General features: G+C 55.6%; 2 protein-coding genes across 3 annotated transcripts in view; one reads left to right on the plus strand and one right to left on the minus strand.

Annotated features, from left to right (window-relative positions):
- Nucleotides 1-2: 2 nt before the first annotated feature.
- Nucleotides 3-9,862, plus strand: Prr7 (proline rich 7 (synaptic)). 2 transcript variants are annotated; one of them, XM_005376435.2, is made up of 3 exons: nucleotides 3-258; nucleotides 8,481-9,122; nucleotides 9,306-9,862. In XM_005376435.2, exons 2-3 carry the CDS (start codon nucleotides 8,720-8,722, stop codon nucleotides 9,701-9,703), a joined length of 801 nt encoding a protein of 266 aa, XP_005376492.1. In that variant the 5' UTR covers nucleotides 3-258; nucleotides 8,481-8,719; the 3' UTR covers nucleotides 9,704-9,862. The 2 variants fall into 2 exon arrangements, with proteins under 2 accessions (XP_005376492.1, XP_013365298.1); XM_013509844.1 differs by lacking the exon at nucleotides 3-258 and adding an exon at nucleotides 6,753-8,119.
- A 328-nt stretch (nucleotides 9,863-10,190) lies between these two features.
- Dbn1 (drebrin 1) overlaps nucleotides 10,191-16,571 on the minus strand; it is a gene marked incomplete at its 5' end in the record, with an annotated part of 9,976 nt that continues 3,595 nt past the window's right edge. The window contains 7 exon segments of the mRNA XM_013506526.1: nucleotides 10,191-11,085; nucleotides 11,230-11,332; nucleotides 11,618-12,315; nucleotides 12,741-12,911; nucleotides 13,247-13,384; nucleotides 14,122-14,245; nucleotides 14,333-14,392. Of these exon segments, the coding sequence (XP_013361980.1) occupies nucleotides 11,015-11,085; nucleotides 11,230-11,332; nucleotides 11,618-12,315; nucleotides 12,741-12,911; nucleotides 13,247-13,384; nucleotides 14,122-14,245; nucleotides 14,333-14,392 (1,365 nt within the window).

Below are 16,571 nucleotides of genomic sequence, written 5' to 3' on the forward strand. Positions count from 1 at the left end.
GCGTGTGTCGGTGGGTAGGGGTGGGGTGAGGGGCCCTCTGCTGGCTGCCGCGCGCGCGCACGCTGGGCTGGCACGCGCCGCGTACGCGGCCGTGCGCGCGCCCCCTGCCTCCAGCCCCGCGCTCGGAGCCGCTTTTGCTGCCACTGTCTGCTCCCCGGGGCAGCTGCAGATACCGCCGCCTCCCACAGGCCGGGGACTCAGTCCTCTGGGCCGGTCGCCCCAAGGCGGAAGCTGAGCTCGAGGAGGATGTCTGGGCCCGTGAGTACCGCGGCGGCTGCGAGTTGGGCAGGTTTGGAGGGCTGGTGGAAGATGGTCCCAGGGCTGAGTCCTTCCCCGCGGGCAGCTCTGCTCCCTGGCCGGGGGTCGCCGCCCAGGACCCCCGGCCCGGGCCACGGGTAGACCCTCCCCCAGCCCACACTGGAGGGAGGGAGAGGGAAGGAGGGCGCCAGTGAGCGAAGGAGCCCGAGCGGGCGCGAGCAGCCACCAGTTCGCTTGGAAACGGTTGCCACAGCAACGGGGTTGCGCTCCCCGGCAACGCGACTGAGGGGTGGCGATACCCCTCCCCCACCCCACGCGGGGCCAGAGCCGGGGGCGCGGGGAGAGAGATGGGCGCCATGGGGGGAATGTCCCTGTGGCTCGTCTGGGTGTGCCTGCCTCCCCAGCTCGTCGACGGTGGGGGCTGGGGGTGAGCGGCTCCGTGGGCACGAGCTGGCTCCCACGTGGCTGCAATCGTTGCAGCAGGGCTCCTAGGGTGGCTGCAAACGTGGAGGCGGCCCAGACCCTAAGCTTGCCGAGAGATGAGGCAGGGAGGCTGGATCTGGGGTCCCTACTCCATAGCTCTCACCACCGTTATCACTGCCCAGGGCCTTCTCCCGCTCCCTCCCTGCATGGCCTGAGTTGTATTTCCCAGAGGCCATGTTCCTTATCAGGGGAGAGAAAAAAAACTTGACTTCCTCCACCTCCTCTTGACCAGAGCAGGTGCCAGACTGCCCCATGGGCTGGAGATAGTCTCTGTTCTGGGTTCCTAGCCATCCTTCTCCAGGGAGCAGTGGAAGTGAGTGGGCAGGAACAGAGGAAAGGACATTGCTGACCCAGGGAAGCTGAAGCTCAGGCCAAATGGGAGAGACCCAGCCCACTGTTTGGTCCACAAGTGTCCCTTTCATGTCTCAGCACAATGCCTTAACTGTGAAGGGTGGCATGCAGGTTGGCCAGCAGAGAGGCCACTGCCACATGGAGGTGCCCTGTCTTCCAGGGGACTCCTCTGGGAAGAGAATGGCCACTGAGTCAGAGGAAATGACCTCTGGCTCCCCTCCCAACCGTCCCTCAGCAGGCGGTGTGCTGGAGAGAGAAATGCCCCCTCTGCCAGCACTCCATGGCCTGACTCAGCAGTTGCCAGCCCTGACCACAGGCTTTGGCTCCAGCATGCCTGAGACCACAACCACCTTTAGGTTTCCTTTCCCATCTAAGGAGGTATCCTGGGCATCAGAGGTGACAGGTGTCTGGGGCATTTGAGGTCTTGGCATAAGGTGTCCATAGATGGATAATGCCTGGGAAATCAGGTCTGAGTCTCCTGCAGACAGATGGGCCTTGGGGATTATTCATAGGCTCCTTTCATTCTTTTCATGTTCTGTGTAAGGCCTCTGGACCTATTATCTCCCAATTCTTACAGCAATTGTGGAAGGTAAGTTTATTATCCTCCTTTTAGATGGAGACTGAGGCTCAGGCAGGTGAAGTGACTTGTCTGAGGTCATGCAACCAGTAAGAGGTAGAGCTAGGTTTCCATTGCCAGTTTCTCTACTGGCAAAGCCCCTCTCAGCCTGCATACACAGTTTATGTGATCAAGGTAGAAAACCCTAGAGCCTTCCAGGGGAGCATTCTTAACCTTCCTTCACATTCCTCCAGTGAGGAAGTTCCTTCTTTCAAGCCTTGGTACACCTTTCCCTCTTCCAGCAAAATCAGCCGGATTCTTGCTGCCTCAGATGCTTTGTAGGATTGTGCTGCTGCCGGCTGGCTTCCTGTCTCCCTCCATTTTCTCTCCCTGGCTGAGAGCAAGCAGTGAGGACTGCCTCAGCCCCCTGGGAAATCCCTAAGTCCTTAGTCTGGTTCATTGTCTCTGTGGCCTTTTCAGCCTGCATTCCTGGCTGTGGGAGAACAGCAAAGGTGGGCCCAGGCAGTGCTGGACCCTGTGGATACCCAGTATAGCTCAGAGGTGGGAAAGCCAGGTGCTTCCATGGGCCAGGGGGCAATGGAATGAGAATGAGTGAGGTGGTCCAGGGAGTGCTTAACTCCAGTTGATGGAACTTTTGTGAGATGTGGATTTGGTATGACCAGATTGTCCAGTTTTCAAATGTTCAAGAAATCCAGGCCTTCATGCAAAATCTGGTTTTTAAATGCTGGTAACCAATCAGAATATTTTTAAAAATAGGTTGTAGGCCAACAAAATGTATCTATGAGCTGTGTTCAAGCTGAGGGTCAGGAGTCTGAGGCCTTTGGTCCATGGTAAAATGAGGGTAGTTTTGCTGGACCACCCCCAGGCTGCATACATTCTACTCCCATGGGCTGGTGTTCACAGTTGAGCCTCTCCAGGCCGCATGGTGCTGGTGTTTAGTCAGTTACATTCAGCTGTCCATGTTGGCCTTGGATGTTATCAAAATCTTCATCAGTTGTGCTCCCTCCTTGGTACTACTAGGCAGGTCTTATTATCCCTTGTCCTACAGGTGAAGAAGCTTCAGTCAAGAATGGGAGTAGCCAGAGTGTGATCACATGGCTCAGTTAGGGCAGAGACAGGATTTGAACCTAAGGCTGCACCTCAGTGCTCTGCACGTTACATCACACTGGCCTTAGTAAGAGGGGGACCCCACATGTATAAACACACTGTGTGGCTGCCTCCCTTGCAAGGACAGGTAGTTAGCTCTCATGCTGGATGAGAGGATAGAAGCAGAGGAAGCCACAGAAAGAGGTTTACTCAGTCAGGTCTTTGAATATCCAGCTCCCCACCCCATATACACACAAGCTGCTGGAGGCCGGTACAGAAGACACTAGCCTGCAAAGGGCCTTTGCCCACTCTGTTGTTTGCAGTTTCCCAATGTCAGGGTTGGGTTGTAGAGATTCTACCCACTGGCTGGGGTACCAAGCTAGTAGTACTTTACTGTTGCTCCATTGCCTGGCTGACTTTGGGAGCCGGGATAAGTTCAATCATTTCTCTTCTGTGTCAGTCCTCCCATCTTGGTCTGGAAAGGGTGTAAATATGTCACCAGTGCCTCCCTGAAATACCCTTTCTTGTCAGTGGGCTTTGCACTCATCAGAGCTTCACAGCCATATGACTCCACGGGCCTCAGTAGGACCCAGCACCTTGTTGAGGCTACATCCTTGTCTCCAGGATGAGGATGACAACAGCCACCTCCTGAGTGTTACTAAGATCATGACTGTAAAGATGCCAGGGGTGTGTACAGGGCACACAGGACTCCATCCTCACACCACACCACATCACACTCTCCTCCCTCCTTCCTGTCTTTGTGAGTCTGAGTCTCCGGCCCCTCACCTGAGTACCAGCAGGCCCACGCCTCATTGTAGGACTCTCCCTGGTCACCCAGAGCACCTGCCACCTGGGATTTCCTTCCTCCAGAGACCCTGGTCTGTGCCTCCAGGTTGTCTTTTTCCTTTTGTCCACAGATATGGTTCTCAGTTTGCTTATAATCCATGCAGTGAGAGCTGAATGCTGGGTGATGACTTCTTTCCTGGTGACTTGGTGGTAAATGGCAGACATCCTCAGGAATGATTTGGATGGCAACCCAGCTCCTGAGGTGTTCCTTATCTTATACCTAGGGCCAAACAAGTGGCTTTTGAACTACCATATGCCAGGGGACCAAGGCAGAGGCAGCCTCTGGTGGACACAGGCCATTTCTGAACAGTCTGAGATCACTGGGCTTTATTCTCATCCATCCCTGGGCAGGTGAGGTGGCTCAGGAATTACTTCTCCAGGAAAATGTGCCAGAAGATGAAGTGGCCTTGGCCAAGGCTCATCCCGGAGGGCACAGTTTAGGTCACGGAGTGCTCCTGGCCCAACATCTGCTGGGAATTTGTTAGATGTGCAAACTCTGGGGCCCCATCCCAGACCTACTGAAGGAGCCCAAAAGGGGGCCTGGCCCTCTGTTTTGACAAGCCATTTATATAGCTTGCATGCTCACGAAAGTTTGAGAGGCATCAATCTGAACCATGTGAAGGGTAAGACTGTCTTCTGAAACAACAAAGAGGAATTGGAGGGTTCAGACAGGGAGGACTGAGGGCAAATAGGCAGCATGGAGAATGGGTAGGCTGTGAAGGGGTGTAGCATATGGCAAGCATGATAATAGGGCTCCAGGTGAGAGGTAATGGTGGCCTGACCAGGCCAGTGGCAGGAGAACCAAAGGACATAGACAGATGAAGACACTGCATTGAGAATTTGATGGGTGAGATGAATGATGAGCCCGTTGCTGAGATAAAGAACCCAGTAGCAGATCTTTGGAGTCTAAGGTTGAGGGGCCAGGGTTCCTGCAGAGAAGCAATGTTGTAGGTGCCCTCAGCAATGCAGCTACACCCTAGAATATGAGATCTCTGGCCCTTGGATGTCATTTAATCTCTTAATAGCCAAGTATTCTCATCAGTCAAATAGAAAGACTTCTTCTTAGGAAGACTGTGAGAACTCTGCATGGTGGTCAGCCCTCAGGCAGGGGGCACCTTAAGGACACACACATCTCTGCACCCCTAGTTCAGAAGCTGCCATCATCAGAGCTAGTGTCTGTTGCTCAGTGGCATGCCCTCGGCAATGGACTAGCTCAACCTTCCTCATGGGTACTGATGAGGAAACTGAGGCAGCGTGGAGGTTATAAAACACCCCAGGTCTTGCTTTCATTTTCCTCCTGTGTTGCCAGTGAGTGTGGCCCAAAACTATACCCAGACATGCTCAAAAACACTACACATAAATCAAGATGGAATCCCAAGGAATTCCCAAGATGGAATCCCAACACTACCTAGAATGAAAGAAAACAGGCGCTGGGGATTTAGCTCAGCGGCAAAGTGCCTGCCTGGCAAGCGCAAGGTCGTGAGTTCGGTTCCCGGTACCAGAGAAAAACCAAACAAACAAACAAACAAACAAAAAGAATGAAAGAAAACAGAAAGAAAACAAATAGTAAGATGGCAGGCGTACAAATAAGTCCATCTGAAGGGCATGGCTATTAACAAATAGCAGAGTTGGACATGTGGCAGGTGTTTGCTACTGTCTGGAGGGGTTTGTCAAGGCCAGTGGCTTCAAGCAAGAGGCTATGAGTCTAAGGGGTCCCCAGACAATTACAAGAAGGTACACAGGCATAAAGAGCAAAGGGGAGGCCTTTCTGGGAGGCTTCAAGAACTTTAGCCTGGTCAATAGAGCATTTTAAAAGATTTGAAAGACTCAGTGTTTACATTACTAGGCACCTATTGTGGACTAGATCATTATATACAGAGTAACCAGGAAGGAAGCTACAGGCCTGATTGTGGCCCTATGGGGGCCTGTGGTAGCCACGCAGGCGCAGTGTTTAGTATCAAATTCTCACCCCTCGAGCTAGGGTTTGGAGCCAGACTAGGGTCAGAGGGCCATCTCAGCCTTGAAACCCCATGTGAGAGACTGCCCCTCTCTGACTAATCTATAAAATGTGGCAGTGATTTTTTTTTTTTTTTTTTTGGTCTTATTGTGACAAGGTCTTGCTATGCAGTTCAGGCTGGCCTTGAGCTCACTTTGTAGCCCAGGCTGGTCTCAAACTCACAACAATCCTCCTGCCTCAGCCTCCCAAGTGGTAGGATTACAAGCCTGTGCTACCATGCCCAGCTTGGTGACAGTAATTCTTAACTTCCTAGCTGAGGGGTGTCAAACAGCACCAGATAGATTTGGGGTGTGGCTTGTGCCAGTCTGGCCTAAGCCCAGCCTGCTAAACTGGGCACCCTCAGGGCACAGACCCTGTCTTTGGTTCCTTGTTAAGCCTGGAGCTGCCATTCTGCCCCTCATTCTGTGCAGTACTTTCCCAGCCTGAGCTAGTCCAAGGCAGCAGTGAGCTCGTGGTCAGGCATTCCAGTGCCTTTGTGGAAGAACAAGAATTCACATTTAAGGCTCCTAGCTGGCCACACTGTCCAGCTCCCCAGTAGCTGCCAAGTCCTCATGTACTGAGTGCTCACAAACGCTGGGCTTTTCATTTACATCTCATTTGTGACACAAAGAAGGTGGACAATTTGAATTCAGATGCCAGCTACATCTTAGCTCTTCTTATTAGTTGCATGACCTGGGACAAGTAATTGGCTTCTTTCTCCTCACCTATGAAATTGGCATGACCAGCAGTGACTAGGTGATGTTGATCACACAGGATAATGAATGGAAAGGCCGGGTGTAATGGTGCACGCCTGTAATCCCAGCACTTGGGAGGCTGAGGCAGGAGGATTGCTGCAAGTTGGAAGGCAGCCTAGGCTATATAGCAAATTCAAGGCTGGTTTGAACTACATAGTGAGACCCTGTCTCAATCTGTATGGAAGGAGGGACAGATCCTGATGGTCCTTCACAATGTTTTTTCTTTGTTTGTTTGTTTTTTTCCAAAAATTCTCAACAATATTGGTCATTCAAGAGATGCAAGTTTTCTTTTCTTTTTTTTTTTTTTTCCGGTACCAGAAATCGAACTCACGACCTTGTGCTTGCCAGGCAGGCGCTGTGCCGCTGAGCTAAAACCCCAGCCCCAATGGCCTCAAACTCTGGGGCTGAAGTGATCCTCCTGCCTCAGCACCCCCCAAGTAACTGGGACTACTACTGAGGGTGTCAAATGAGGCATGTGCCACCGGGGCTGGCTTTTGACAGGCATTTCTAATTCCTCTAAACCCCATTACCCCCAGCCCCCTAAGTGCCTGTCTGACCATAGTTGCTTCTGTCCTACCAAGAAGGGGAACCTCTAGTTACTGCCAAAATTTCCTCTGAACATTCCTGCTCCTGAGGGCTCGGCAAAAGGAGAACAGCAGACTTAATTAACTCCCAGTGACTGGCAGCATCGTGTTTTTATCTAGGCTGCGTCGCCATGGCAGCCTCATGGCGGGGTTGTTGAGGGGGTGGGCAGAGCTATTGTTCCTGACGTTGTCTGTTCTAGAACGCAGGCCCGGCAAAAAGGACTGGCACGGGCACCTGGTGGCACATGGCTGAAGGCAGCCACAGAGTCAGACAGGAGCCATCTGGGGAGAATGTGGGGTGGCCTGGCATCCTCCCAGCTTGGGGCTCAGGCTATGGGCCCCAAAACAGTGAATGTATGCTCGCCTGCCTTCAATGTGCTAAGGATGGGAAGGTCCTGGGGCTCTGAATGAGGCCCACAGAGTAGTTCAGGCAGCAACACTCTCTCATCCCACTCAGGATAGGGTTTTGTGGCCAAGCCTGAGGTCAAACTAGGTTCTGCCACCTGCCGTCTGCACAACTCCTTGCTCCCACAATCCTGTCTGTGTACCCTAAAGGGTTCTGTGTCAAAGCGCCTGGTATAAAGCACCCAAGAAGGTCCCCCTTCTGGTCCGTGGGGGGGAGTCACCGGCTGCCCCTCACTGCACAAAGGCAGGGCTCCTGGCTACACACCTCTGGGGTGCCAGGCTGCCCCTCGGTGTGGCTGTGGACAGACGTGGAACTAGCGATGCCAGCCTCGAGTGAGTGAGTGCAGGGCCAGGTGGATCCGAGGAAGATGAGCTTCCAAATCTCATCTACTTTTCCTCATCTCTGCGGAGAGAGACAGGAATTGGGGGAAGGGAGACAGCGGCCTGGAGATGGCGTGGAGGAGCCAAGTGGGGCTGCGTTTGTGCAGGAGGCGGGGAAGCTGGAATCCTACAGGCGAGGCAACCCGAGGAAAGGAAGGGCCTGGCCCACCCCCTCGCGGCTGGTCAGGCGGCGCAAACAAAGGCAGGGCCGAGGCACGCAGGGCAGTCAGCTGCCAACCCGAGCCCCTGTACGGGGCGGGCGCAGCGAAGACCCGGAGGCCCAAGGGCAGGGCCGGATGTCCTGGAGCTGGGCGCCAGGAGGGCTGCTTGTGGGGCTCGAGAAGTGGCCCGCCCTTCCTCGCTCAGAGGAGCCTCGCCGAGACTCTTCAGCGCCTGGGTATTCACAGGCCTCCGAAACCATTTCCGAGCTGGGGTGGCCTACACCCAGGGGTTGCGGGTGGCGAATCTCTCGCGCGAGCTCAACGCTCAAACCTGGCCTTCGCGCGCCCCCTGCTGGCTCACTTTGGGTCCCGTCCGCACCTGGGCTTCGCGGCAGTCGGGTCTAGAATCCGGGAAAACCCTACTAGGGAAACCTCGAGGTGTGACGTCATCTGCATCGGTGACGTCACCGGGCCCCCGGGGAGTGCGGGGGTTCCCACGGAGGCGGCTTCCCTGGAACTACTCGGGAGGCCGGCACAGGCCTGGAAGTCGTCAGGGACCACGGCGCGCCTTCACTGCGCCCTATGTCTGCCCCGCAGGTCCCTCGCGGCCCTGGGTGAAGCACTTTCGCGCGCTGGCCGGCGCCATGGGAAGGAGAGGGCGCCGCAGCTGTCCCTCGCCGGCGCGCACACGACTTGAGCCACGCCGCAGGCAGCCCCCAGCCGCGGGTCCCCGGATGACGCTGGCGGCACCTGGGAGCGTGACGCGGGTTCGGGGCCACGCAGAGGAGCCCAGTGTCCAGTGAAGCTGCTGAGGACGCATTGCTCACGCCGCCGCCATGGTGATGTCCCAGGGCACCTACACGTTCCTCACGTGCTTCGCCGGCTTCTGGCTCATCTGGGGTCTCATTGTCCTGCTCTGCTGCTTCTGCAGCTTCCTGCGCCGCCGTCTCAAACGGCGCCAGGAGGAGCGACTGCGCGAGCAGAACCTGCGCGCCCTAGAGCTGGAGCCTCTGGAGCTCGAGGGCAGCGTGGCCGGAAGTCCGCCGGGCCTGGCGCCGCCGCCACCACCGCACCGCGGTCGCCTGGAGGCGCCGGCGCACGCGCATCCACACGTACACGTGCACCCCCTGCTGCACCACGGGCCCGCGCAGCAGCACGCGCACCCACACCCGCATCCGCACCACCACGCGCTGCCGCACCTCTCGGTGCCGCCCCGGCCCTGGAGCTACCCGCGTCAAGGTAAGTGCTCGGCTCCCCTCGGTGGCCGGAGCCGGCGGGGGGTCCTCGGTGAGGGGTGGGCGCACCACGACAGCCTCTCTGAGAAAAAGGGAAGAGTGGGCTGGGGCGGGCGCCTGGTCAAGGCCAGTGCCAGTGGCTGGGGGCCGGTGGCCTCACCCCCTCGGACCGCTTCCTGTTCTGCAGCGGAATCGGACATGTCCAAGCCACCGTGTTATGAAGAGGCGGTGCTGATGGCAGAGCCGCCGCCGCCCTACAGCGAGGTGCTCACGGACACGCGCGGCCTCTACCGCAAGATCGTTACGCCCTTTCTGAGCCGCCGCGATAGCGCGGAGAAACAGGAACAGCCGCCGCCCAGCTACAAGCCGCTCTTCCTGGACCGGGGCTACACCTCGGCGCTGCACCTGCCCAGCGCCCCACGGCCCGCAGCGCCCTGCCCCGCCCTCTGTCTGCAGGCCGACCGGAGCCGCCGGGTCTTCCCCAGCTGGACCGACTCAGAGCTCAGCAGCCGCGAGCCCTTGGAGCACGGAGCTTGGCGTCTGCCGGTCTCCATCCCTTTGTTCGGGAGGACTACAGCCGTATAGAGGGGCGCCCGGCGTCCTGGGCCCCACCGGCGAACTCCTGGCCTGACTGCGGGGCTTTTTAAATGCTTCCCTTGGACTGTGGGGGAGGGGGGAGGGAGGGATTTCATACCCCGTTTGTTACATTTTGAGGATAATAAAGGTGTGTGATCTGCTTTGGTACAAGCGGAGGGGACACCCGCTGCATGCGCGTAAGGTTCTGGTGGCCAGACATGTTGAGGCCTTAACATGAGGAAATGCATATACGCGTTTCCGCCACCACCAGGCCTGGGCCTATAGCACTGAACGTAGGTCAGCGTTTGGAAACTACAGGCTAGTTACTCAGAGGGCCACCGTCTCCACCGAGCTTGCCTTTGAGATCAGAGTTAGGACACGCCTTGGTAGCAGAGAGATGCTGTGGCCTTGGAGGTGGGAGGAGCTGGGAACCGGGTCAGGGCAGACAGGCAGCCCTCCAGATCAGCCCCTGGAGGCCCAGAGCAGTAGGCCCGAAGGGATCTGGATTTCTTTATTAACAGACATAAGCACGACCCGTTACAGAAGTTTGTGCTTTCCAAAAAAACAGTTACTGAACGTGAAAAAGGAACCCAAGCAAAGAAGAAGGAATTTGGAAGAGACCACCCAAACCCTCTGGGCTCCATCCATAGCCCTGACCTGAATCATGCCTAGGGCCTCCAGCCTGGGACCTGCCCGGCAGGAGAGGGCGGGGAAGCCGAGAGGCCCCAGCTGGGCCTACTGCTTCCTTCTGGCCAGGCAGGAAAGGGTCAAGAGAAGGGCAGGGAGGGGTCCCAGGGAACCAGAGCCCACGAGCCATTTATTGCCATGTTTTAAAATTCGTGCAAAATATCTGAAGCCCTGGACAGAGAATACAAAGTGATATTTTTCCGAGAAACATAAAACTAGGAAAAGAGGTGGGGGCACATTGTCCCACCAGAACTTCCCCCACTCCAGACCCGAAGCGGGGTGAGGCCTCCACCCTGACCAGCTGAGCAGGGAGGACTAAGCTACAATCTGGACCAGGTTGGGGGTGGGGGTAGGGATTTGCAACAGCGTCTCAACTACCAACGAGAGGAAAACCAGTCAACTGTACAAGTCTCCTATCAACTTTTTAAAAAAAAAGAAAGAAAAGCTGTAAAAGTCAGGCCCTGTGGGTAAGGAAGCGGAAAAGTCCCCGGCCAGAGCTGGAATCCAGAGGAGGTGCCAGGCGGAGCTGCTGCAGATGCAGGCGCTGTGGGCCATCTGACCAGAGGCCCGCACAGGTGGGCAGCCTTGGTGAGGGCAGCCTTGGCAAGGGCAGCCAGAGAGCAGGAGCCACCACTAATCGCCACCCTCGAAGCCTTCCTCTTCTTCTGGTACTGGGTCTGCATCCCAGCAGGTGATATCAATTTCTGCAGTGTTGAGAGTGAAGAGAAGTTAAAAAGATGGCCCAGCCTCTGGGAACTGAGTCACCTGCATGTCAGGGATGCCGCTGACCCACACTCAAACCCTGCACCCTCACGCCAATTCCTTCCCATCCTCCATTCCAATACTACCTGGAGGCTTGTTGTAGAACACAGGAGGTGGTGCCTTTGCACACAGCTCTTCGGATTGGGCAAACTCCTCCTCCTGTGATTGACTGAAGTACCCTTCGCTGGCCTGCAGGGGAAAGCCACCGGTCACAAGGCCCCACCCACTAGGGATAGGGCTGACCTATCAGGTTGGAGCCCGTTTCCCCAGCAACCAATGATTCCATCAGTGGTTGCCAGGGAAACAAAGAAGCCTACCTTGGGAACAAAAGCAGAGCTACACCAGAGAAGGAGAGTGGAATGGAGCTTCCCCCCCAATGAGGTCACAGTGAAAAGGGGTTGCTACTGCAAGCAGAGTCTGCCCTCTGCTGGAGCCCAAACTGCTACCCCTCACATCAACCTGCCCTTGCCCCACCTGGGTCCCCTCCTTCTGGGTGGTCTCGCCATTGGTCAGTAGGTGGGGTTCCTGCTCCAGCTCCTGCTCTGGCTCTGGCTCTTGATCCACCTCCTCTAGAGCAGAAGGCAGAGTTGGAGCCTGGGAGGCAACCAGGGGCTCTCCTACTTCCTCCTCTGGGTCACAAAAGGTGGCTGGGGGCTCAGGCAGCTCATCAAAATTGAGCAGGTTGGCACAGCCTTCACCCACTGGCACAAGTGGCTCTTGTACCACCTTATCAAGTAGAGGCACCTCTGCCAGGGTGGCCTCAGCACCCAAGGGTGGTGTGGGGGCCCTAGGTTCTGCCTGAGGTGCTGAGACCCCTTCCCCATTGCCAGGCCATAGGTCTACGAGGCTGGCAGTGGTGGGGGTGATATTGTTGGCAACAGCGGTGTCAGTGGCGGTTTCAATGGTGTCAGCTGTATGGGTGTCGACTTCTGAGAGGTTGTCGAGGTTGGCCGTAGTGCTATCAGCTGTGGCAGGCTCCACAGGGGCAGCCAGGACAGCCTTCGATGGAGACTCCATGAACATCAAGTCCTCCACGGCACAGCCCTGCCCCTGGGGAAGCTCCTGTGCCTGAGGAGCCTCCACCATGGGGCCAGCCCAGGCCTGAGGGCCTGCTGCTCTGGCTTCCTTGCAGGTTTCTTCAGTGTCCAGGCTGGGGCTGGGCTCCTTGTTCTCTGTTACAGCACAGATGGAAGAGACAGATGCAATCGACCCCCTTGGAGAAGGAAGAAGACCCTCTCTACAATACCCTGCCCCTCCCCTAAGGAGTAAGGGGGCCAGGGGCAGCTGGGAAAATACACCTCTGCTAAGACTTCTGCATGGGGCACTGTTCAGCACAAAGTGCTCCTCCATATCCCTCTACCTTGCATCTTTAAACCATCAAGCCATTCAGCAGAACCAGGAGGAAGGCCTGACCTCCACTTCAGACATGAGATTTTGAGGTTTATGGAGGCCAAGTCTGACTGCAGAGCTCCTCCCTGCCACGGCCACTTCCAAGACACTGCAGCCTTGTTGACAGGTGCTCTAGATCCCTGGGGAGTTGCTATGGCAAGCTGGGGTTCCTGATGTTAGCCCTGTACATGTGGGGTTCCTCTCTCACCTGGGGCTGGTGGGGCTGGGGGTGGCAGTGGTGGAGGCTGCGAGGATGTGACCTCATCCAGGGCCCGCTCGATCTGCTCAGTGATAGGGGTGGAGGCTGTGCTGGAGTCAGATGGGCTCCGGGCAGGAATGGGGGTAGGTGCCATCCTCCGGTGGCTGTCCAGGTGGCTGCCTGTGGAATAAGCCCCCAGGTTGGTCAGTGAGAGTGGAGGAGCCAGGAGGGACCAGGATTGTCCACCTTGGGGCCTGGCCAGCATCTCGTCTCTGGAGTCTGGGTGGGGGCTGTGAGCTCCCCAGGCCCCACGGGGGCCAAACCACAGCTCCAGACCCTGTAAACCAGGCCCCTGGGGGCCAGCACCCTGCAGGGCCTGGGGCAAGAGGCAGGCAGTACCTGCTCTGGGGACAAACACCAGAGATCAGCAGTCAGGCTGGGGAGTGAGGGCGAGGGGGCTGCTGGGAAGCGGGACCCTCCTTACCCCCCCACAGAGGCCTGGGGCTGCTACCTACATGGGAGGGAGGAAGAGAGGTTTGGGGTGCGGTGACAGGTGATATAGGGAAAGGGAGTCCGTGGAGGGGAAGAGGAGGAGGAGGAGGAGGAGGAAGGCCCACTGTCCGATGCCTTTATGAAAGGGCAGTACGGACGACCTGCCAAGAGAGACAGACAGAGAAAGAGACAGAGGACAAGAGAGGGTCAGTCTCCCCCACCCCCCACCCCAAGGCCTCACCCACCCCCAGGGCTGGCCCTGGATGTCCAAGCTGCTTTCAGCCAGGGTGCAGATTCAGCCAAGCTGGGCCACAGCCTCAAGCCATCAGATGCCTCCCACCAGCACCAGACACAATATAAGCCTGCCACACACAGCCAGCCTCTCTGAGCAGCAGCATGACTGAGGACAACCTGCTCCACCCCTACAGCCCCGAACAGGGCCAAGCACACAGCAGGTGCAACACTCAGACCAGCAGACAAGGATGGAAGGGAGCTTTGGGAGAGGTAAAAGCTGCACGAGAAGCCAAACAGAAACCTGGGTGCAGGGTCCAGGATGCTCAAACTCAGGGCCAGGGCAACAGCCTACCCAACATGCACCACGGCCCTGGAAGGCAGACCTAGTCCCCTGGCGGCCAGGGGTGTGCCTGCACCCATACCAGAGCTGCCCAGCTGGCCTTCTGCAGTACCCCACCTCAGCCAAGGCCCAGTATCCACACCACCACCCAGCCCTTCTGGGGTCCTGCACATGGAAGCCACAGGTAGAAACATGCCGGGGGAGGGGTCTTGCCTTCTCCAAGGGGTCCTTGGGCAAGGCTTCTCTTCCAAGAAAGAGTCCGAAAGGGGACCAGGGCCATAACCTGAGGAATGGGGGTTGGATAGGGATGGAGCTGAGGACTACCTGATCGGTGGTTGAAGGGTGAGGGCACATCACAGCTGCCCGCAGAGGCCGACGCAACTCGTTCCTGCTGTTTAAAGAATTCCCGTGGGTTGTCAGGCCGCTGGGCAATAATGGCAGCTGCCTCCTGAGAGCACAAGTCCAGGGTTAGGGCTGGGCTGGGCTAGTGAGATAGCCCTTATATGTCTCACCTGCCATGTACCCCAGCTCTCACCTCTACCTCTGATTCTGACTTCTTCATCTGGGTCTCTTCCTCCTCATCCTGTTGATCACCCTGGAAACCAAAAGGGACGGTGTCCTTAGTACCTGCCCTTCTTATAACCTCACTATCTTTTCCACTGTCCAGCAAGAAGGGTCTCGGAAGTAACTAACACCTCTGTCCCCACCCTCCAGCCACACAGCCTTCTCTCCACCCTCACCCTCCCTGGCCAGGCCTGGGCACTTGGGTCACTCCTCACTCATCAAACCAGGCACCCGGGGTCATCTACAGCACCCACTATCTTGTAGCTAATTTTCCTCGCACCTCCTATCCTGATCCTGGTACTTGGGTCACCATGCCCCATTACTGCATCTGGACCTTGGCATCACAGCCAAGCTCTCATTGGTTCCCTGCCTCCCTGGTTCAACTTCCCCTCATTTGTTCTCTATAGGCCCTGAAAGAACTTTTCCAAAAATCCGGACCAGATCATAATTTTCCCTAGTTAAAAATCCCCCAGGGGCTTCCATCAGCCTTAGCCAGCACTAATATGGTTGAATATGGCCCACAGATGGCTTTTGTTTTGCTGGTGCGGTTTTAAAATACTTTAATTAGTTGCCATCTCTTAAAAGGCAGGGATTTTTTTGTACTGAACTGAAATCAGGATCCTAATTTCTCTTAAAATGCCACAAACCCGGTAATAATAAACTGCATGGTCCCCAACGCTGGCACTGGCCAGAGCTACACTGCAGCTGCCCTTACACTGGAACGGTGCTGTCCAGTTCACCACAGTCCCTACCTCGCCCTGCTGTCCCTCACCTACCCACTTCCCTCATTACCTTTTGAGATTAAAAGCCAGGAGCACAGGTAGGTAGGGCCCCTCACCATCCTGATAACAGCCCTCATCAACTCTCCAACATCACCCCCTACCCTCACCCTAAGTCGCTTACATACTCAGACACTGATATGAAGTCCTCAGCGCAGCACAGTCACGGGGCCTAGAACATGTTTGCTGTGTCCCAGCTCCAAGACTTCGCACAGAACATCAGCCCTTTCTCCCAAATGCCTGATTTCCACCCCACGTCCAGCCTCACCTTGGGCACTGCTTTCTGGGGAAGAGGTCCCTGGGCCATTTGGGTCATTCCCTTCTTGTTCCCACAAGGTGTTGCTAGCATCTACCTCAGATCAGGGTATCATAGTTTCTGTTTCTGGGACTGCCTGCTCCATCCCGTGAGCTACACAGACTGAGGAAGGCCCTTAACCTGTGTGTGGGTGACCGCCACAAAGGGGGCACATGTGTGCTCAACTGAACTTATGACACCACAAGCTTCTCATCTAGTGTCCCTGTCGCTCATGGCACAAGTCAGGTTAGAAGATTTAGACGTTGGGCTACAGGAAAGGTAGTAAAGAAACGGCTTCTTTGGTTTTGGGCATTTACCCTAAAATTTGAACACACCTAATGTAATCTCACAAATTCCTCTGTCTCACACACACAAAAAGACCAAAGGCAGTTTTACTACAAAGACTTTATGAACAATGTGAACACCACTGAAAGGAGTTAGAGCTGTGGGTAGGACCGAAATCAGTACACTACCCCTAAGAATTAACAGCATTGATGTGCTAAGCCTACACATTTTCAGATACATGGGAACTCCCTAGCAGCCCCATTAAAAACAGGAACTCAGATGAGGAACATGATTCTTACTAAAAGGAATAAAAAGCATAACAAACAGCTCCTAACTCAAGAGAAAACATTTTGTGGTGTTAAAGTTCAGTTTCTCACGTAGGACCTTAGAGGACTTGAAGTCAAAAGGCTGATTTGCTAGAATGTACGCTGTCACTGCCACCTGAGTTAACCTGAAGGGTTGGATGGACTACAAAGTAACTATATGACACTGTGCACAATGTCACCTGTATGAACAACGTAATCCCAGCTACTCAGTAAGATGAGACAGAAGGATTACAAATCCGATGCCAGCCTGGGCAACTCAGCCAGTCCTTTTGTCTAGAAATAAACTAAAAAGACTGGGCATGATGGCACATGCTTGTAATCCCAGCACTCAGGAGGCTGAGGCAGGAGGATCATTGTATGTTCCAGACCACCCTGGGCTACAAAGTGAGCTCAAGGTCTGCCTGAACTACATATCGAGACCCTGTCTAAAAAAAAAAAAAAAAAAAAAAAAAGAAATAAACTAAAAAGGAATAGAAATATAGCTCAGTGGCAGAGTGCTTGCCTAGCATGTGTGAGGCCCTGGAT

This window comes from Chinchilla lanigera, unplaced genomic scaffold (assembly GCF_000276665.1).
Source record: "Chinchilla lanigera isolate Chin_1 unplaced genomic scaffold, ChiLan1.0 scaffold00007, whole genome shotgun sequence".
Taxonomy (NCBI): Eukaryota; Metazoa; Chordata; class Mammalia; order Rodentia; family Chinchillidae; genus Chinchilla; species Chinchilla lanigera.